This window comes from Trachemys scripta, chromosome 10 (genome assembly GCF_013100865.1).
Source record: "Trachemys scripta elegans isolate TJP31775 chromosome 10, CAS_Tse_1.0, whole genome shotgun sequence".
In the NCBI taxonomy this organism is placed as follows: Eukaryota; Metazoa; Chordata; order Testudines; family Emydidae; genus Trachemys; species Trachemys scripta.
The window spans coordinates 85,216,421-85,237,204 of NC_048307.1; the positions used below are offsets into that span (position 1 = coordinate 85,216,421).

Below are 20,784 nucleotides of genomic sequence, written 5' to 3' on the forward strand. Positions count from 1 at the left end.
CGGGCCCGGGACGGGTGTATGGGGCGGGCCCGGGGCCCCAGGGGGCGCGGTGAGGTGGTGGGTGGTCCCAGGGTGGCGGGCCCGTGCGGAGTGAGGAGGGGGTCACTCCCAGTTCAGTGCAGCTGGTTGGGGGAGAGGGGTCGGTCCAGGGCCAATGCTGCTGCGTGTGGAGCGAGGGTGCAGTTTTGGTGGGGGTGCGGTGACCCCGGGCCCCCAGCTCGCTCGCAGACACTAGGGACCGGCCCCGGGATGTAGGTCGGAGTTGTCAACCACCTCCGTCAGAGGCTGGGGGAGCGGGGTCACCCTGGTCCCCACTGGCTGTGCCCCTCAGTGCTGGCATCTGGCCACCTCTGCTCCCTTCTCTCCTTTCCCGGGCAAACGCTGCTGGCTTTGGCCCCTGATCGCTGCCTCTGCATCCACGGAGCTCTGGCTGGTTTGGGGAGCCAGGAGGTGCTCACTGAGCTTGGGGCCAGGCTCATGGCTTTATAGGAGGACACTGCCTATTGTCCGCAGCCTGACAGTCACTACCTGGGTTGCTGCCAAAGTCCTTTGGGGTTCTTTGAGAAGTTGGGGGCGGAGAGAGCTGATCTCCACACTAGTCTTTCAGGGCTCTCCTCTGAAATAGCCGTCATTCACCTGTGGACTGGCCTGCTTTTGAAGGGTGTCAGTGCCAAAGACTTCTATAATGGGCTTCCTCTGCTGTCAAAGTCTCTCAAGCATGAAAACAAATTAATAATACACAAGTTTAACAGAGGTTAGAAATTCCATTAAATGCATGACAACTTCTCCTGTGCCCCAACACTGCAAACTGCTCCAGTCCTGCTACACTGGAATCTCTCTGTTAGGTCTTTATTTGACCCTCATGAGGATAACTTAAAATAGTAGGCGAATTGGCCTCTTACTGCAAAGGTTGACACTAGTGGACAGTCCAGAACATATGGTAACTTGAGCCCATCCTCTTCAACCTGTAGGCCCTCTTAAATTTTCCTGTTCAAATCTTTGTTGGTGTAGCCTAATCTTTGAGTGGGATAAGACTTGTGAGGGGTTTGTGTGGAGAGAGCCCCCGTTCAAATTTCCATTTGTGGACTTGCTTAGTGTTCTGTGATTTGGAGTGGGTGTGTCGTGATATGAGGTTGGAGTGCATCACAGAGTGGCAGAAGAGTGTGCCTAACCAAGGTTCAGGCAAACCTGGGTGGTGGTTTGAAGCTGAAGGAGAAATACTTTGCATTTATTTTGGAAGTAACAATGACCTTCCCTGACAGGTTTTGAGAAGTTGGGTGTGTCCAGGGTCTTCACCCTGAAGCTATGTCCTTTTTGGAGCGCTGTGTGCTATCTTCTTTGTTGAGAAGATCAGTAAGGTTAGAGACTGAGCCTTTCCCAATGCCATGGCCTGCCTCCTACACAGTATGGCTGTGGTGAAGGAAGGGGTCCTTCCCTCTACTTTGAGTGGCAGGGCGAAGCAGTTTGGGGCCCCTTTAGCTCCCCGGGAACAACAGTGGAGTTTCTCTCCTGTTGAGAGGAACAGCAGTGGCAGCAGGGGTCCTTCTCCTGCCTTGGCAGAGAGGAAGGAATGGTAACTAGGGGTGGTGTTTACCCCAGCAGTGAGGGCATCTCTGTCTGAAGCGAGCAGTGTGTCCAGCCACTCCTCCTTCCCCTTCCACATGGACCTTCTCTAGACTAGGATTTAAATGTGTGATATTAACATGTTGGGTAACATTACACTCTTAAATCCTAGTCTAGACAAGGCCACACAGTTCTCTGCTGGAGTGGTGTTGGTGGGGACTCCAAAGCTTTGGGTCATGGAGTTCACTACCCCATTGAGGTGCCTGGAGCAGTTCCCCTCCTGAGCGAATATAGACTCTGCAGATTCCAGCAGACATCACTGCATCTGCTACTCATTTCACCTTTTTTAGGTTTGTCTTCACAATCGTGGGGGCTAGGAACTTGTTTTTAGATGAAAGCTGAGCTGCTGAAGTTGTCATGTGACTTCAGGAGCTGGGGTTTTAGGCCTATAATCTATGCCTTAAACTGTCTTTGGTTAGAGTGACACTCTTGTACCAAACAAAAATATCGAGTCAAGAGGGCACAAATGCATCTGCTGCCTTTGCTCAGTTGGATTGTGTCTCACGCTAGGGCATGCAGGTGATCTTTCATGGGGAGAGCGGCTTAGAACCATAACCTGGAAATGGGGTCCTTATCAATGAGCTAATTATCAATGCTTCCTTTTGTGGGAATGCCCATTCAACTAATGTTTTATTATTAAGCATTTATATTATGTTAGTGCTTAAAGGAAGTGAAGAATGGCCTAGTGTGGATAAGGCACTACCCTGGGAGTCGAGAGACCTGGATTCAATTCCCAGCTCAGTCAGACGTCCTGTGTGACTCTGGATAAGTCACTTGCTCTGCCCTGTGTTACAGGGCGGTTGTGAAGATCAAGTCTTCTAATGACTGAGAGGCTTTAGATGCTGTGGCAATGAGGGCTATATAAACACCAAGATAGGAATGCTGCAATCAGGGTGTGTGGCCCCAAACAGAGACCATTCCTGTCCTGGAGATTTTATGATCGAGAAGACCCATGCAGACAAAGCCTTGGCAATGTCTATATAATATAAAAGCAATTGCATATGGTGTGCCAAGGATCCACCTCTGCTAGAGAAAAAGATCTTGAAGCCAAGGATTTATCCATTACACAGTTTCAGACCTTCATTTTCTGGGAGAGGGTATCTGATAGAAACTTTCCATGGGGCTGATGTTGGTGTCTGTGTAATGGGTGCCCAGTTGCCTTTGCAGACTCGTGGATGAAATTATCACAGTGTGTAGATCATGATGATGTAAATTTTATCTAAATTAAGTGCAGTGCATTCCCTTAAAAGTCTCTCTCTCTCTGACATTTCCCACTGCTTCATTGTCACTGGTGGAGTATCAGAGGGAGTGCTAATATCCACAGGGCATCATCAGTTTGTTGCCAATACTACTAGGTCTAGGTGACATGGTGGTAAAACAGCTAGTGGCTGCCTGGGCTCTGCTGGTGCTGCTACTGTAGCTACCATTGGTGGAGCTGTGCTGGTGGTGTTAATGCAGTGATGAGAGTTTTAGGGGTTGGGAGTGGGGTGAGGTGACATGGAGGCCTGGAGACAGAGACGGCTGCATATAACTGCATGGTGGTACACTCTCTGGGGTTTTGTCTGGCCATAGCATAGCAATAGAGGAGAGCCAACTTGCTGCTGCTGGCTGCTTCTTGCCCTTCCCACTCATTGTTCCCCTTGACCTTATAGATTCATAGATTCTAGGACTGGAAGGGACCTCGAGACCACCTTAGTGCAGCATTTGATGTGGTGGCCCACTCTCTTCTCTTGAACCCGGCTTTCTGTTGTGCTTCTGTTCCTGCCTCTCTCCCCTCTGTTTCCATAATTATAGTTCCTGTGCATCAACATCCTTCCTTTATGGAGTCCTACTAGGTTAAATTCTTGGGCCTTTGCATTCTGTCTACCTGTCCCTCTCTGTTATCACTTTATAATTCTAAAGAATACCTACTGCTTATACTCAACTGTACCTATCTTCCAGCAGCTTTAATAATTCCACACGTCTTGGCCTGGTAAAGTTATGGTTTCATCTCTTGAGAGCTAAATGTCTGAGCCAATAGTAACTCTCCTGAGTAAGAGAAACCTCTTCAAGTACGGGTCCATTTCCTCTATCACCCATTTGCTTCCACTGCAAATTATAACAAACCAAATTAAGCTATATGGGTATAAAGCACTCTTCTACTGATTTGAGTCTCCATGCAGGAAGGCTGCACTGAATTAGTTAAATTGATTTTGGTTGATGTGATTTCTCAGTGTAGACGAACCTTGGGTCTCCCAGATAGGAGTCTGCAGAAGTGGAGAGTAGTTGAGTTGTTTCCTGGCCACGGCCCATTTAATTCATGCGGAAGGCTTGTGGCGCCATGGACCACTGCTTTAAAGTAGTTTAAAGATTGTAGCCAGGCTGAATGGATGAAAATAATGATCATTTAAAGAACAGATATGTTGGATTTAAAGCTATTTTTAATTGAACTTTTAAAAAAATTTGCATTTAAACTCTGTGTGAAAAAACTGCCTGCACGGGGAGTGTATACAAAGGGGTGCCTATTTTTTTGACAATTGAGCCCTAAGTGACCTACTTATGATCATGCTATGAACCAGAGCCAGATTTAGATCACAGGAAATCCTGATTTCCAGTCACGTGCTCTAAATATTGCTTCCCATTCTCCTTGAAGTGTCTCGAAATGCTGCTACCCCCATCGTGCTAACTTAAGTGCCCCGTGTTATTTTTCCCCTTCGTATTGTTTTTAAGATTTTTTGCAGGCCTTCCTGACCAGTGAAGGGATTGAAGCTTGGGGATTGGGAAGCAGTCTTCATTCTCTCCTTAGCTCCCCCCCCCCCTTGAGTATCAGTTGGTGTCCTTGAGGGTGGAAGACTGATGTAGCCAGCAGTCTGGAACGTACAGCATTGTAAGGGCTAAGTCTCATCACATCCAACTAATTAATTTTAGCAATGACCCCATTACCCTCCCAGCTAGTGCAGATGGATTAATTGCACACTGGAGGTGCCTGTTTGAAATAGCACTGTATGCTGTGCTCCCCTGCCCCCTCTCAGGGTGCCTTCCAGTATCACTGGCTTCTGTCCCCACCCAGTCTAAAGTCTTCTTCCTCCAGACCCAGGCACCTTCCACTAGTACTGCCATTACATTCCTGGGTTCATTCATACAGCACTAGTCCTGCCCCACCCACCTTAGGCTCTTTTCAATAGCATCAGCCCTGGCTTGCTCCCCATTGTGGGTTCTTTTTTATCCTGGTTTGTACATGATGATTCCAGAGCGGGATGGTCGGCCACCCAGGCTGTAATGTCGTCCCTGACGACCTCCCATGAGGGCGAGAGCTCCACTCCCAGGTTTTTTGTTGGTACCAGAGATGATGAGACAGACTTTCTGGGATCAAACATGAAGACAGACGAGATCGATTTCTTTGAGGACGATGAGGAGTCAGAGTCGGTAAGTAGGTCCTGGTGCTATGGAGTGGAGTGCTTGTGTATGTCCCATGTCCAGCTTTCTCCTTGGTTGCTTAGTTTTTACATGTGTGGTTACTTTAGAGGTGCCCCGTTGTCACAACCTGCAGGCCATACAGACCAGGCAGTGTGCATAGTAGTATGGAAATGTAATGTCCTAGATCCCCATCGCTAAGGCTACAATTTTCTTATGGAGATCATGGAACCCATGGAATCCGTGACTTCAGCCCCTGGGGGCTGGGAGCTGCAGGGCCCCCCCGCAGCTCCTGGCCATGGCAGGGGAACCCTGGAGCTACAGGCCACTTGCGGTGGGGCCCCCCAGAGCTCTGAGCTGCCCAAGGTGTGGGGGGGGAAACCAAAGCCGAGCCCCCCATTTTGTCAGATATTTTTAGTAAAAGTTATGAACAGATCACAGACTTCCATGAATTTTTCTTTATTGCCCGTGACCTGTCCACGACCTTTACTAAAATATCCGTAACAAAAATCTTAGCCTTACCCAACACCAAATGCAGCACGATTGCTCCACTGTTCTCAGCACCCAATACTCGGGCAAATTCTAAGGTTTTCTCTTTCAGGTCCTTTAAATGGTGGTAGCAGCAGGGTGGGCCTGGTAGCTTCACCCTTATATTGGATCACAGATCATCTGCAGCCTGATATTACAGGCTGCAGAAAAGAATAATCTCCTTCTGCTTGTGACTGCTTCCTTTTGCCTCTATTTGAACCCCCCTTACTGGCCTCTCTTCTAACCCCCTTTGTAAGCGGGATTAATTCAGAGGCACTACTGTACCTTTTCCTTCCTTTGGAGCTCTATTACCCCTTTATCATTCTTAGTTACTTAAAGGAATTCACCATGAGTAATGCAGACAGACTGCACTGAAGTGACTGTTTTCTGTGTGGCGCTGGCCAGGGGCCCTCTGGGGGCTTTGCAGGGCTTCCATCTGTAGCTTTATGGGTTCTGACCCTTTGGCCTCAGGTGTGTGATATGGGCTGAGCCTCTGAGGGTTAATGCAGACAAGTCTTGTACCATAAATAGAAATGGGAGCTGTGTTCACATGAAGTGTGGTGGTGGTGGACTGGATGGGAATAAGCAGAATGTTTTCTTCTGTGAAAATGATGAAGTAGCTCCCTAGTGATTTCTCTGTCTCTTGCTGCTGGAGGGGCGTGTCCAAACTGACAGCGTGTCAAGATGTTTTCTTGATATCTGATTTAATGTTTAATAAGGTGGTATTTGGGGGCATGACGGATTTGAATCCCCTGGTCCCTCCCCTTGCCATATTGTCCTGGATTGTAGTGTTCAGGTCACTGCTCCATATTTGCCTGGGGCACATAAGATCCTAGATGGAGGTTGCAGAGCATTTCCTATTGTAAATATTTCCTTAAACATGTTGGTATGAGTCAGTGACCATTACAAAGAGGAGGGAGAAAAATTGTTCTCCTTAACCCCTGAAGACAGAACAAGAAGCAATGGACTTACATTGCAGCAAGGGAGGTTTAGGTTGGACATTAGGAAAAACTTGCTAACTGTCAGAGTGGTTAAGCACTGGAATAAATTGCCTAGGGAAGTTGTAGAATCTCCATCATTGGAGATTTTAAAGAGCAGTTTAGATGAACACCTGTCAGGGATAGTCTAGATAATCCTTAGTCCTGCCATGAATGTGCAGGGGACTGGACTAGATGACCTCTCCAGGTCACTTCCAGCCCTGCGATTCTATGAGTCTATCTCTTCTTCTGGGGCATTTAGCTTATTGTCAAAATCCTTCTAAACTAATAAGATGGTCTCTCTGAAGATCCCATTTGTGCAGGATTCTCACTCCTGGGTCTAAGCTCTTTATTAAGAGACCAGTAGAACTCCTCTGACTCTTAATGGTTTTTACCCTTGTGGCCAGTGGTAGTGGGAGTAGCCAAGCCCATGTGTAAATGCTGGCCTCTGAAAGTTCCAATTAGTCCCTACTCTTTCTTGACTCCGTTGGCAAAGCAGTTCCCTGCAGGAGCCTGGCCTCATCAACTCTGCTCCAGTCCTTCTGAAAGCATACTGCCATGCCTCATCGGGTAGAAACGTTGGCACAACAAGGGCCGAGCTATTTAGAAACAGTCATTCTAGCAACTGCACTGGCTGTGACTGCTGGAGTCAGGTTTGCAGAGAATTCTCATTCTGACTCCTAGTTTTCATACACTCTTAATCGGAAACATGTGCATTTATCTGAATTCTTCTGTATGTGGTGTCTTACCATAGGGGACTTAAAAAAAAAAAAAAAAAAAAGAAGGGGGGGGTGGTGTTTGAGCAAATTTTCTTGTTCTTTTGGCGTTACTGGAGAGGAGTAGGGGAGGAAGTTACTCACTGTTTTTAAGAATAAAAAAAATAATTCTGAGTATTTTTGCATGCACTTCTGCAGATTCAGCCCATGAACTTTGTGGTAAAATTGCTTTTAAAGATGGCAATTCCTAACTGCGGAATGAGTGCTCTGTGGAAGGGAGCATGTGCAAGTCCTCGTGTTTGTCCATGGTCTGTGTTTGCTTGGCTGTGTATGTGCTTGTGTCACCAATGGGTATGTGTCCACATCACCTTTCGCATGTATATGCAAAGAGGAGATGTTAGAACCACATATTAGATCTCTCCTTTTATAAGCTTGTAGTGGTTTAGAGAGTGACTCTGATGCTAGTGTAGGTGCTCAAAGATAGGAGGGAGAATCTTCCGTGTGTTGGCGAATCCGGTGTTTTAAGATGCTTTTAATGGTTTCCACCTGCTGAGTCCTTTGTCTCGAATGGGATCTAAAGAGAAAATGAAGTGGGTTGGGGGAAAGCCCCATGTCTGTTCACAATTGCTGCCTCTATATGCCATTTGCAATTTGAGCTCATTGAGCAAGCTGGCTCAGTATAAAGCTGCCTGCTTCTCCCCTCAGCCTCCAGAACGGCAGATTGTGGTTGGAATCTGTGCCATGACCAAAAAGTCCAAGTCAAAGCCCATGACCCAGATCCTGGAACGTCTGTGCAAGTTTGAGTACATCACAGTGGTGATCATGGGAGAAGATGTCATTCTGAACGAGCCAGTGGAGAACTGGCCTCCTTGTGACTGCCTCATTTCCTTCCACTCTAAAGGTAAAGGTTTGTGGCAGCCCCTGCCCCACAGGCCTGACAGTGGGGAACTTGCATTAATAGCACCTTCTGCTGTTTTTCAGGATTCCCTCTGGATAAGGCAGTTGCTTATGCCAAGTTGTGCAATCCGTTTCTGATTAATGACCTTGATATGCAGTATTACATCCAGGACAGGTAGGAGTTCGGTGCCCGGAGAATCTCCTTCCTTCCCCTGTGGGTGAACTGCCTGACTGACTCCTGATCTCCCTCAGAGTGGTGTACAAATGCTGCTGCTTCACCTTCCATGTGCTAGTGGGTCTAAGGGACGGAGGGGCCTTGGTTGCCTCTATTTAGCAGGTTTCTGGGACATGATCTCATCACAACTTCCAGGTGGGATGATGTAAGGCAGGGATCGGCAACCTTTGGCACGTGGCTCGCCAGGGTAAGCCCCCTGGCAGGCCGGGACGGTTTGTTTACCTGCGGCGTCCGCAGGTTTGGCCGATGGCGGCTCCCAGTGGACGCGGTTCGCCGCTCCTGGCCAATGGGGGCTGTGGGAAACAGCGTGGGCCGAGGGATGTGTTGGCCGCCCCTTCCCACTGCCCTACCTGCGGATGCGGCAGGTAAACAAACCTGCCCGGCCATCCAGGGTGCTTACCCTGGCGAACTGCGTGCCAAAGGTTGCTGATCCCCGATGTAAGGGGAAAAAATGGACTTACTTTGATGGAAGCAGGTGTATTTTGAGCTTTCCTGGTTAGTACAGTGTGTGGGAGGGATAGGGTGAAGTACGACAAGGGAGTGAGCTCACAGAATGAGAGATTGGAGTGATTAGTGAGGACAGTCAGATCCTGGTGTAGGGAGGCAGGGAATGACAGCTACAAAATGTTGGCTGTTCCCCTCCCTTCCCCAGAATCTCACCTGCCCTTGCTGTTAAGTGCCAAAAGGGTAGGCTCCTAAGTGCCAGGCCTCCAGGGGGTCTGAGCACTTGCAGCTCCCAGGAACACCAGCTGATTTGTGGGTGCCCAGCTCCTAATGAATTCAGGCTGTATATCTAAATATACAGGAGTCTTATATCTAAATATATTAGGAGTCAGAGCTAGGCAGCAAGGTTTGAAAACTTTAGCCTTGGATGTTAGGGCTAGAGTGTCACACCCAGCCCTTCCCTCCAGATTTGCATGCCTGAAACACTGCCCTGGAGTTGTGTGGATGGCATGTCCTCAGGCTCTGATTGGCAGATGCGAAGAAGGTAGCTATTGGTGTGAAAACCATAGCTTCCCCATTTGGGACCTGTGGGTGTGAGGACTCGGCTGTTGTTAGGTGTCCCTGACCAGGGTGGAGGTTTCTTGTGGTACAGTCTCTACCACACTTAGTTGTTGCTGTCCAGTGCTGGAGGGGGTCGAAGGTGATGTTCTGCTGTCCCTAGGTGTCCAGTTTGGGTGGGTGCAGGTGAGTATGATGGGCACCCAGCTACCATTAGGCTGTGACAAAGTGGGAATCTTTTGTAATATTTTTGAGTTCTGTTTGTGCCTCAGTTTCCACTATATGCTACATTGTTACCCAGTGGGATGGAAAAGGACTGTTCGCTCTCAGGGCAGGCTGAGCGACATAGGTATGGGTGTTGCCCAGCTGTCTGGGCCTTAGTCTCCATATCAGTGGAGCATCTGAGAAGCCAGTGACAAATCCAGTTGCCAGGACATGGACATCTAGCAAGCAATGACCCAGAGGGATATGGATTTCCCCACCTCTACCTAGGGAAGCTGAACAACAATCCCCAGCTTGAGATCGAAGGAGAGGATAGGTATGAAGTGGGGGTTAAGAGCTGGTAGCTAGAAGGAGTCAGGGCTCTCACCTGGTCTGATGCAGGAGGTCAAACGGCAAGACAGACAGAGTTTGAACCAAGGGGTTCACTGCAGCGTGGCTGGGCTTGTGCTGACCAGAATGGACTGTGCTTTAACCTTCAGTTCTCTATACTACCCTAAGGCCTCCCGACTGTTTTCACAAAGTTGTGAGTGTCACTACAAACACTGGGCAAGGTGCATTAATTCCGTAAGAGTGTACAAGTCTCCATTAGGAGTCGGAGTTGGACTTGTTGAATGGTGCTTATGTTGGGAAGTGGGGGCTAGAGGTCCAGTCTAAGGAGGCGGGGAAGCTGTGTGGCTTACCCTGGAGGAAGAGAGACCCCTAGGAGATCTGGCACACTGAAGGCATTCCTCCAAGAGACCAGGAGCCATAGCACTAGTCCTGTGGATCCATGACATAGGCATCCTAGTTCAGGGTGGGCGGTGCTTTGCTGTTCACAGGCATCCCAATCAGGGATGGGAGGCAGACATCTCTGGGCAGGTGCATGCGGGCGCTTTGCCTCCCTTAGTGTCATGACTGGGGCTTGGGCAGTCAGGCACAGTGTTCACACAATGTGGCATGCTTAGTGGTTAGAGTAGTGGCTGTTAGAGGCCAGGAATAGCACCAGCAGTCAGGAACCAGGGGTCAGAGCTGGGGTCAGGAATCCAAGAGCAAGCAGAGAGGCAGGTCCATTGCTACTGCTGGCAAGGGAGTCCACCTTGCTGCATAGGCATTCCTGGAATTCCTCTTGGGCTTCAGTGGGCGGCTGGACCAATAAGGGACCACAAGGAAATCTGTTGGTCTGGGCTTTCAAGGTGTTACTTCCTGTGGTGTCGGTCTATATGGTGATGCCTGTGGTCCTACCATGGCTGCTGGGTGGTGGCATGAAGGTGTCGGCCATCCTGCAGACCTGGGTTCTAGTCCCATCCACGCTGAACCTCAAACATAGACCTTGTTGCATTCACTCGACTTAGTGATAAATCTCTTCAAGTTTTATGTCGAGGTCACAGCCAGGACCTTTCCACCTATTGTGTTGGCTGCTGCTGACTTCTTGCCCTGTCCCTTGCAGGCGAGAAGTATACCGGATCTTGCAGGAGGAGGGCATAGACTTGCCCCGCTACGCTGTGCTCAATCGAGACCCTGACAAGCCGGATGGTGAGTGTACCCAGTGGGCAGTGGAGTGGCAGATGGCAAGTTCATCTCCCCAGAGAGCTCTGCTTTAGGTGGCTTGGCCTCAGAAGAGTCTGGGAATAGAGCTCGGGTACACAGGGATGCTGATGTTTCTCAACCTCAATTTGCAAACAAGCTGGCATGCCTGGCTCCCCTGTCTGCCCTTGGTTACTAAGGCCTCAGAGGGCCAGCCTGATGCTATTCCCAAGTATCCTATGCAGCACACCCCAAATGCCCAGGCAGCGTGGCTGTGATCAGAGCTGACTCCACCAAAGGAGTTCTTCCAAGGATGGTGCTAAAAGAGACTTGCTGTTAAAGATCAGACCTTGGTGGCAAGCCTGAACAGACCTGATTCGCAGTTTATACTGCTGACCTGGACGTGGGGGGGAATGGTGAGCTGGGTCCCCTGAAGCAGGCTTCCCCCCTTTCCTGACCTGCTCCTGCTGTGTTTTGTCTGCAGAGTGCAACCTAGTGGAGGGAGAGGACCAAGTGGAGGTGAATGGAGCCGTTTTCCCAAAGCCGTTTGTAGAGAAGCCAGTCAGTGCGGAGGATCACAATGTTTATATTTACTACCCAACTTCGGCAGGTGGGGGCAGCCAGAGGCTCTTCCGGAAGGTGAGGGAAACTCCAGTTGCCACTGGCCATTGGCTGTGGGGCAGACACTTCAGAGCATGCCTGTCGGCAGATAGCTAGAACGCCCATGTGCCTCGAGGCCAGAGATGCACCACTGGAAGGAGAGTCCTTGGGTCTGGGAAAGGCTTGTGGGGCCTATTGGAGGGGGAATCTGGTTTCAGGCTGACTGAGATTTTGTTGCTTGTTGTTAAATGCAAACATCTGTTAATGCCATGGTAAGAACATGTAGTTAAATCACAGCGAGTCAGGAATTGCTGAAGAAACTGTTCCAGCAGCAGTGCCTGGCTTATGTGCTCAATCGCACCACACACGCGAATAGAACAGCCCAAAAAAAGCCTAGTAGATTTCAAATGAAGGTTGCTCAAGTACTCATCTCATCAACATGATCACTAGAAGTAATGGATAGTACCAGCTAATGCAGTTTTCATTCAGATGCCTTAGCACCCAAATTTCATGCTGGGTGTATCTACGCTACAGAATTAACTCCAGTAGTCTACCCTTGAAAGACTTCCTTGGAGGTTAACCTATCATGAGGGAGAGTGTCCACACTACAGAGTAACAGCTGAGTGCTGGTGGATCCATGCTGGAGCTCTGCTCACTCGTGTGGCGGTGCTAGGACTTCTGGAGGCACATCTAAAGGTTTCCTACCCTGCACATCACCAACCCCTCTATGAATACTGCATCTCACCCTGGTGCACGCTCTGCTCTCCATGTCTGCTGTAACTTTCAAGGCTTTACTTACCTGTTTTTATCCCTTCCCCCATGCTTTGTCTGTTTTTGTTTAGCTTGTGCATTCTTTAGGGTGGGGACCAGCTTTTCCTCCAGGTTTTGAATATGCCTAGCACAATACAAATTCTAAATTGTCAAACAAAGACTATTTAGTGAAAGTTAAGGTTGCATTAGAATATGCTACACCCACCCAAAACCTTCACAACATGGAAATAAGTTAGGGGGAAAGACTTGTGCATTCCTTTCCACTTTTATATTGCCTACAGTGCTGTCAACAGTACGCTCCAGCACTCCATATGGCTTTCATTTCTTCTGTAGACACACAACACAAATGCGGACACCAGCCTATCAAACTTGCACTTTAACTCATTTACTTCTATATCAAGTTATATCAATAGATCACCACATCTGATTCCCACATTCCATGCAGTAGGGAAGTTATTCTGCCTTAGCAATGTTGAGGGCACTGCTAAAGTTTTGCATTAACAATTTTTTGTTTTTGCATTTCCCTGACTGCCATCTAAATTGGGGGTTTATTGTCTTCGTCAATGATATGGGTAGTGAACTGCATGGGAATTTAAACAGCAGATAGATGCGTTTAGGTTTGAACTCTTGGTCTTTTTTTTTGCCCTCAAGTGAGTGGTGGTGTTCACGTATGACAGATTTGCTGTCAAATTGGCAGGCTTGGCACAGTGCACAAACTTTCAGTTATGGATAAAAAGTTATAAAATGCTCTATAGACAAGTGCGACGATTGTATAGCTGGTATTTTGCGCAGTCGGTGCATTAAGAGCAGCAATGTGGCTGGAGTGCTGTAGGTTTCTTGCAAAAAGAGGTACAAAAAAGTGAGACATGAAAATGCCAAAAAAGGTGATTTTTTTGAGCTCTTGCTCTCTCTGTATTGAGTCATTTTTTTTCTCAAACCACCAGGAAATTTAAATAGCATCAGAATTTACATTCTGTGGATTTGGTTTTTATCATATCAATAAGATTTTTAAAAAGTAAATGTTTAAAGTTTCCATTAAATTGAAAACTTCTGACTTAGCATGAATTATGGAGTTAATACTAGCACCTCCATAATGACAATATGTGGGGGCTATTATTTTCATTAAAGACTTGAATAATGGAGTGGAGAGTAAGATTTAAAAATTTGTGGATGACACCAACCTGGGAGAGGCTGCAAGCACTTTGTAGGACAAGATTAGATTTCAAAACGACTTAGACAATTGGAGAACTGATCTGAAATCAAGAAAATGAAATTCAGTAAAAGTAAGTACAAAGTACTGCACTTAGGAAGGAAAAATCCAATGCACAACTACAACATGGGGAATAACTGCCTAGGTGGTAGTACTGCTGAAGAGGATTTTGGGTTATAGTATCAGGGGGTAGCTGTGTTAGTCTGTATCCACAAAAACAACAAGGAGTCTGGTGGCACCTTAAAGACCAACAGATTTATTTGGGCATAAGCTTTTGTGGGTAAAAAACTCACTTCTTCAGATGCCCACAAAAGTTTATGCCCAAATAAATCTGTTGGTCTTTAAGGTGCCACCAGACTCCTTGTTGTTTTGGGGGTTATAGTGAATCACAAATTGAATGAGAGTCAGCAATGTGGTGCAGTTGTGAAAAAGGCTAATATTCTAGAATGTATTAACAGAAGTGTCATATGTAAGATACAGGAAGTAATTGTCCTGCTCTACTTGGCACTGTGAGGTCTCAGTTGAGTACCTGGTCCAGTTCTGGGTCCCACACCTTAGGAAAGATGGAGAGTAACAAAAATAAGGGGGTCAGAAAACATGACCTATGAGGAAAGGCTAAAAAAAATGGGCATGTTTACTTTGAGAAAAGAAGACTGTTATCAGGTCCCACCTCTATTTCCTAATATGTTAAGGGCTATTATAAAGAAGATGGTGATCAAGTGTTCTCCCTGTCCACTGAAGTTAGGACAAGAACTAATGGGCCTAATCTGCATAAGGGAGATTTAGGTTAGATATTCAGAAAAGCTTTCCAACTATTCGGCTAGCGAAGCTGTGGAGCAGGCTTCCAAAGGAGGTTGTGAAGCCCCATCACAGGTTACACAACCTCCTGTCAGGGATTGTCTAGGTTTACTTGTCTCTGCCTCAGTGCTGCAGGCTGGATTAGATGACCTCTTGAGGTCCCTTACACCCTTGCATTTCTGTGATTCATACCCAATTTCAAGGGTCCCATTCCATCCCTTTTTGCTCAGTCTTTTGGATTAGGTTGCTCCCAAGGGAGGAAGTGCTATTGCTTACATTGCCAAGCTCTTGTGTGGCTGAATTTGATTTTATTTAAACTTCCCATTTAGCTCTTTGTTAGGCAGAGTCCAAACAGTGGAACACTTTATCGTGAAAGAGGAGGGTTTGAAGGGAAAGTTCTTTCCCCTGTGTGTTGCTAGGTGGCTTGCTATGTGTTCATGTGAGAGAGAGACTTCTCCACCATCAAGCAGACTGACCGACTAATAAGTACTGTTAGGGTGCCTGGCCTGTGTGGTTCCTCACTCTTTTTTTTTTTTTTCTGCAGCATTGGATCCTGCATGCTCATATTTTAGCTCACATTGAACAGCTCCCTTTTTACCTCCTCTGAGGTTCTCTTCACCTTTTGCTTTCAGATCGGTAGCCGGAGCAGTGTTTACTCCCCTGAAAGCAGTGTACGGAAAACGGGCTCATACATTTACGAGGAGTTCATGCCTACAGATGGCACTGATGTCAAGGTGAGAAGAAGGCTGGAGTGAAAGTGAGGGATGGCTGCCTCCTTGGCCAGAACTTGGGCAGCTGTGGCCTTAGTAGTCCTGCATGAGAACTCTTTGGAGTGTTCCCTCCAGATATGAGTCACTGACAGCACTGTCTGATCAGGGTGAGGATTTAATGCTTGTCTGCATCAGACATGAATGAGGAGAGCGTGTGGCACCAAACCCTCTTCCACTTCTCCATATGTCTGCAGCCCAGGTGTGTCCTGGTGGGTTCCAGTTAGTTCGTCTGTCTGCTCAGCGGTAACTTTTTGGAACCTGGCTAGATAATCCAGTGATGCAGGCCACCTAGCTCACCTCTGTCTCTACCCAGGTGTACACAGTTGGGCCGGATTATGCCCATGCGGAAGCCCGGAAGTCCCCTGCTCTGGATGGGAAGGTTGAACGGGACAGTGAGGGGAAAGAAATCCGCTATCCGGTCATGCTGACTGCCATGGAGAAGTTAGTTGCCAGGAAAGTCTGTGTTGCCTTTAAGGTTTGTGCATCTCCCATTCTGTAGGAGTAACAGACTGTTCCTGAAACATTCTGTTTGTGCCCCAGGCATCCTCTTCTGCCACAGCCTGACACCTCATTGGTCCTGACACCCCTGAGGCAGAAGTCTGTAACCAATCAGGCAAGCTGAGGGGACATGGGGGTGGGAGGGAAGGGAGCAGCTCAAACATTTTCTGTGTTCTCAGCTACATGTGGGCTGAGAACATTTAGCCTGCTTGTGTTACATTGGTTGGTGTCACTCTCTAACTTGTGGCCTGCCATCTGCTACTCCCCTGGCCTGTCCCTTCTTTCACTACTTTCCCACTCTCATGTACATCTTGGTGCATGTTTTCTGCCACTTGTTCAGTGTCTGTTTTGCTGTTGGGCCCATGTACATTAGATGCTTTTTGGCATTGCTTCCCCCTGGTTCTGGTCCTGTGCTTGCATGTGGAAGTGCTCCTTGCACCAATGTGATTGCACCATTTAGAGCCAGTCTTGAAAACCCCTTCCTCTGCACCGTTAGAGTCCTAGTGTGGATGGGAGACCCAGGCATTGCAGCTGCACTGGTTCAGCTGTCCCTCATTGTGGATTGCACCAAGTTCCTGCTCACCCTCCATAGCTACCCTGGTTTCAGCTCCTTGCCATGTACTTACCCATGACCTGAGACTGCCCCTTCCCTTGGAGGGTGCTGAGGTGATGCTTGGCAGTTCTTGGCTCTGCCCAGGGGTGCCTTCTGCTGTCTGGGCTCTGACAGACCTGAGAGCAACTAGGGGATGCTCCAGCAATTCAGCTATCCTGTTCCAGCCACCTCTGGGCTTGCCCAAGGCACAGCAAATCGGTTCCTGTTTCTATGTGAAAACTTAAAATAAGCTTCCCCTTCCAGCCACTGAGCTCTGTTCCACTGCCTTCACTCTGCCATGCCTCATCTCCCCATGCAGGTTGTCTTTACTGTTCTTTTCCCTTCCACCAGTTCTGTACTTTTCCTCTCTCCCTTAATTTCTGAGATTTCTCTGCCTCCCCTCTCTTCCCCCTCCCCCCAACTCTTCACTTTCTTCTCCATGCCCCATCTTCCACCAGGGGTGGCTCTCCCAGCAGGGGTGCACACATCCAGACATGTTCTTCTCACCATGGCAGCAGTTGTCTGTATCACCAAGCAAGGCAGGGCCAGGTCTCCCTCTCTTTGTGCAGAGGCCATCCAGCTCTGGAATTAATGCATCATGCATGATGTCCTGCTCCAGGCTACATATCTTCTGGGTGCCAGCAACTCCCTTGCAGACATACTCAACATGTCCTTCCACATCAACCACGAGTGGGAACTGCACAATCCCACACTACACTCCATTTTTCCACTGGTGGGGCCAGGGCCAGATTTACACCTTACGTGCCCCCTACATACAGCATCTTCTGTGTTGTCTGTAAAAAATGAAACTTTTAACCCACTTTTAGATGACCCTAGAACGCCGGTGCCCCTAGGCACATGCCTACTGTGCCTATTTGGAAATGCGGCCCTGGGTGGGGAAACCCCTGCTGGGACCTCTTCACGACCAGCAAGAACCACAAACTCCCCCTTATTGTTCCAGGGGAACACTGGGAATGGATTCACAGAGCAATGCCCTTCTCCTGCCGTGGACCAAAGACAAACATTATATGCCTTTCCACCCATTCCCCTCCTCCTACAAGACCTGCACAAAATTTGCTGGGACCGGGCTATAGTCATACTGATAGCCTCCTTTTGGCCTCGCCAATATTGGTTCACAGACCTCCTCCACTCGCCCCCCCCCCCCCCCCCCCCCCCCCCCCCGTCCACCTCCGCACCCACCTGCATCCCCTCATGCAGGCACAAGGACGACTCCAACACCCCCACCCCACTCCACCTCACGGCTTGGTATTTGGATGGAGCTTGCACATAGACCGGGTGTGCTCCACCCCCAACATATGCGACATCCTCATGCACAGCAGGAGGCCATCCACCAGCACCTGCTGTGAGGTAAAATGGAAGAGCTTCATGACCTGGGCACGCTGCCACCATTACCCACTGGACTCCATGTCCATTCCTAACCTCCTGGACCACCTTCTCAAACTGTCGGGTCTCGCGCCCCCCCATATGGGTTCACTGTGGGGGCACTGTGCCTTCCTCCCTCTTCACTCATGCAACTGCCACTCGTTTCCTCAAAGGTTTGCTCAACGCCTTTCCACCATTGCTCAATCCTAGCCCCTCTTGGGACCTGAATATGGCTCTCTCTGCCCTTACTAAACCACCCTTTGAACCCCTCGCAACCTGCTCTCTCGCCCAGCTCCGTGAAGGAGCTTGTTGGCTATCACCTCAGTGAGGCACACTAGTGAATTGGCAGCCACGATGGCTGACCGTTCCCCCTGCCATCTTCCACAAAGACAATCTCCTTGCGCCTATGCCCCAAATTCCTCCCCAAGGTGCCCTCCGCATTCCACCTCAACCAAAGCATCCACCTTCCCATCTTATACCCCAATCCTCATGCCCTCCACAGGACCAGAACATTACAGTCGCTTGACATCTGCCAGGCACTAGCCTTTTATTTCCAATGCACCTGTGCCTTCCTAGTCGTCACTGCCAAACATTGCAAGGGCCAGGCCCTCTCCTCCCAGCGCATCTCTAAATGGATTGCCTGTTGCATTTCTGAATGCTCCTGTCTCTCGTGTACCCCTGCCCCCTGGAGTCATGGCTCACTCCATGCAGGCACACGCTGCCATGTCCACCTTCCTTGCGGATGTGCCATGGCAGGACATTTGCCGGGTAGCCACATGGTGCCCCATCCACACCTGTACCGCTCACTATGCCATTGCCCCAGAGCGGCTGTGGATGTGGCTGTGGCCGCCGGCCACACTTTTATAGACAATGGCCTGATCTACACTACACAGTTAGGTCGACGTAAGGCAGCTTAAGTCGACCTAATTATATCAGCGTCTAGACTACAGACTTTGTCCTGCGGATGTATGTGCCCTATTACATAACTCCATCTCCGTGAGAGGTGTAGGGCTTATGTTGGTGTAGTTAGGGTGATGCAGTGTCTCTGTAGACACTGTTACTTACATTGGCTGTCAATTTCATGGCTCCAGTGGAGCAGGCAACTAAAGCCCAGCTGTTCTCTGCTCCCCTGGGGAGCTGGGCAGCTAGCCCCTGCTCAGAGCAGGGCTGAGAAGCCCGGGCTGCTGGACCCTGCTCCCAGTGGGGAGTGCAGGGGGAGAAGTCCAGGTGGCTGGACTCCACTCTAAGCTGAAAGAGGGGGCCTGGGCTGGACCTGCTCCTAGTGAGGAGGGCTCCCCCCTCTTCCCCCTGAACATTGGCTGTCTTGTCAACTTCTGGCTCCATGCTGGAGCTGTGAAATTGACAAGGCTTCCCAGCTCCGGGCAGGGAACAGGCAGGGGAGAAGAGTGGGGCGAGAAGCCAGGGCAGCTGGACCCCACTCCTCAGGGGCAAGAAGCCCAGGTGGCTTCCCCCATTCCTGGTGGGGAACGGGGAGGCGAGGGGAGGGAGCAGCCCATCGGGAGCCCAGGAGCATGTGGGGCAGCTGGGCTCCCTGCAGGGAGCTGAAGCTGGTCTCTCAGCTCCTCACACTGCACTACCCGTCTTAGGTTGGTGGAAGTGCTCCTGGTGAGGATGTGTACCACTGACCCAAGGAGGGTAGTGTGGACATCAGCCACCACAGTAATTACTGCACTGGCTGTAAATTGACCTAATATAGGTCAACTTAAGTTTTTAGTGTAGACATACCCTATGACTTCTCGCAGGTCCTCGCACCCACCTCCATGCTGTGCACAGCTCGCTAATCACCCACATTTGGAAACCATATAGAACCATTGTTCAAAGAGGAGGAGGTTACTTACCTGTAACTGGAGGTGCTTTGAGGTGTGTGGTCCCTATTTGGATGCTAATACCTGCCCTCCATCCCCTCTGCTATGGACTACATTGTTGGTGGTAAGGGATACTGGAGCAGCATCGACCCGCATGGCCTCTTATAGCCTTGGATGCAAGCACGCGGACAATGCACGATGCATGTGCAGGTCAACGGACATTGTTGCAATACAAAATGGTTCTGGCTGCAGCGCATGGCATGAGTGCGCATTCCCATTTGGAATTCAGACAGGGACCACACATCTCGAAGAACCCCCAGTTACCGGTAAGTAGCCTCCTTTTTCTAGTCCTTGTGGTTGAGGAGAAAAGCTTGTGGAAAACAGTTCCACACAAATGCCATGGCTGTGGAATTGCAAAACATATGGGACACTGTCTGTATGGAACCAAACCTATCCACAAGTTCCCCACTTCTGAGCTATATGCAGGTGAGACCAGGAGTCGGTCTGTTACCGCTCAGAGGCAGCCCAATTCATTTGGACAGTGTATTGCTATTGTTATGACCTAGCAAACATTCATATACATTTTGGAGATGTACATGAGACTTAAGACAGCTTGCATAGTAGCCTTTGTGCTGTCTTCATCATAGGACTTTGTAATGCTGCTTCTCAGAGCTCTGTATGTGGCTTTTCCCCTCAGCTGAGGTTTGAGAGCAAGAGTGTAGTCACTTCTCATATGCCAGTAATGCCCCTCTGCCATGTACATTGGCCAAACCGGACAGTCCCTCTGCAAAAGAATAAATGGACACAAATCGGACATCAGGAATGGTAACATACATAAGCCAAAAGCAACAGAGGGTCCTGTGGCACCTTTGAGACTAACAGAAGTACTGGGAGCATAAGCTTTCGTGGGTAAGAACCCCACTTCTTCAGATGCAAGGCTTGCATCTGAAGAAGTGGGGTTCTTACCCACGAAAGCTTATGCTCCCAGTACTTCTGTTAGTCTCAAAGGTGCCACAGGACCCTCTGTTGCTTTTGGCTTATGTATGTTACCATTCCTGATGTCCGATTTGTGTCCATTTATTCTTTTGCAGAGGGACTGTCCGGTTTGGCCAATGTACATGGCAGAGGGGCATTACTGGCATATGAGAAGTGACTACACTCTTGCTCTCAAACCTCAGCTGAGGGGAAAAGCCACATACATAAGCCACAGGACCCTCTGTTGCTTTTGGCTTATGTATGT

The 20,784-nt window shown here is 49.0% G+C and overlaps 1 protein-coding gene across 7 annotated transcripts in view; it reads left to right on the forward strand.

Annotated features, from left to right (window-relative positions):
* Nucleotides 1–195: 195 nt before the first annotated feature.
* PPIP5K1 (diphosphoinositol pentakisphosphate kinase 1) overlaps nucleotides 196–20,784 on the forward strand; it is a 124,680-nt gene continuing 104,091 nt past the window's right edge. For 4 of the 7 annotated variants that reach the window (XM_034783112.1, XM_034783115.1, XM_034783114.1 and 1 more), the window contains exons 1-9: nucleotides 196–1,358; nucleotides 4,344–4,489; nucleotides 4,854–5,028; nucleotides 7,943–8,138; nucleotides 8,219–8,309; nucleotides 11,020–11,105; nucleotides 11,581–11,735; nucleotides 15,108–15,209; nucleotides 15,559–15,720. In XM_034783112.1, the coding sequence (XP_034639003.1) occupies nucleotides 4,882–5,028; nucleotides 7,943–8,138; nucleotides 8,219–8,309; nucleotides 11,020–11,105; nucleotides 11,581–11,735; nucleotides 15,108–15,209; nucleotides 15,559–15,720 (939 nt within the window). In that variant the 5' untranslated portion in view covers nucleotides 196–1,358; nucleotides 4,344–4,489; nucleotides 4,854–4,881. The remainder of the gene's footprint in view (nucleotides 1,359–4,343; nucleotides 4,490–4,853; nucleotides 5,029–7,942; nucleotides 8,139–8,218; nucleotides 8,310–11,019; nucleotides 11,106–11,580; nucleotides 11,736–15,107; nucleotides 15,210–15,558; nucleotides 15,721–20,784) is intronic. The other 3 variants (XM_034783116.1, XM_034783118.1, XM_034783113.1) reach the window with 2 other exon arrangements.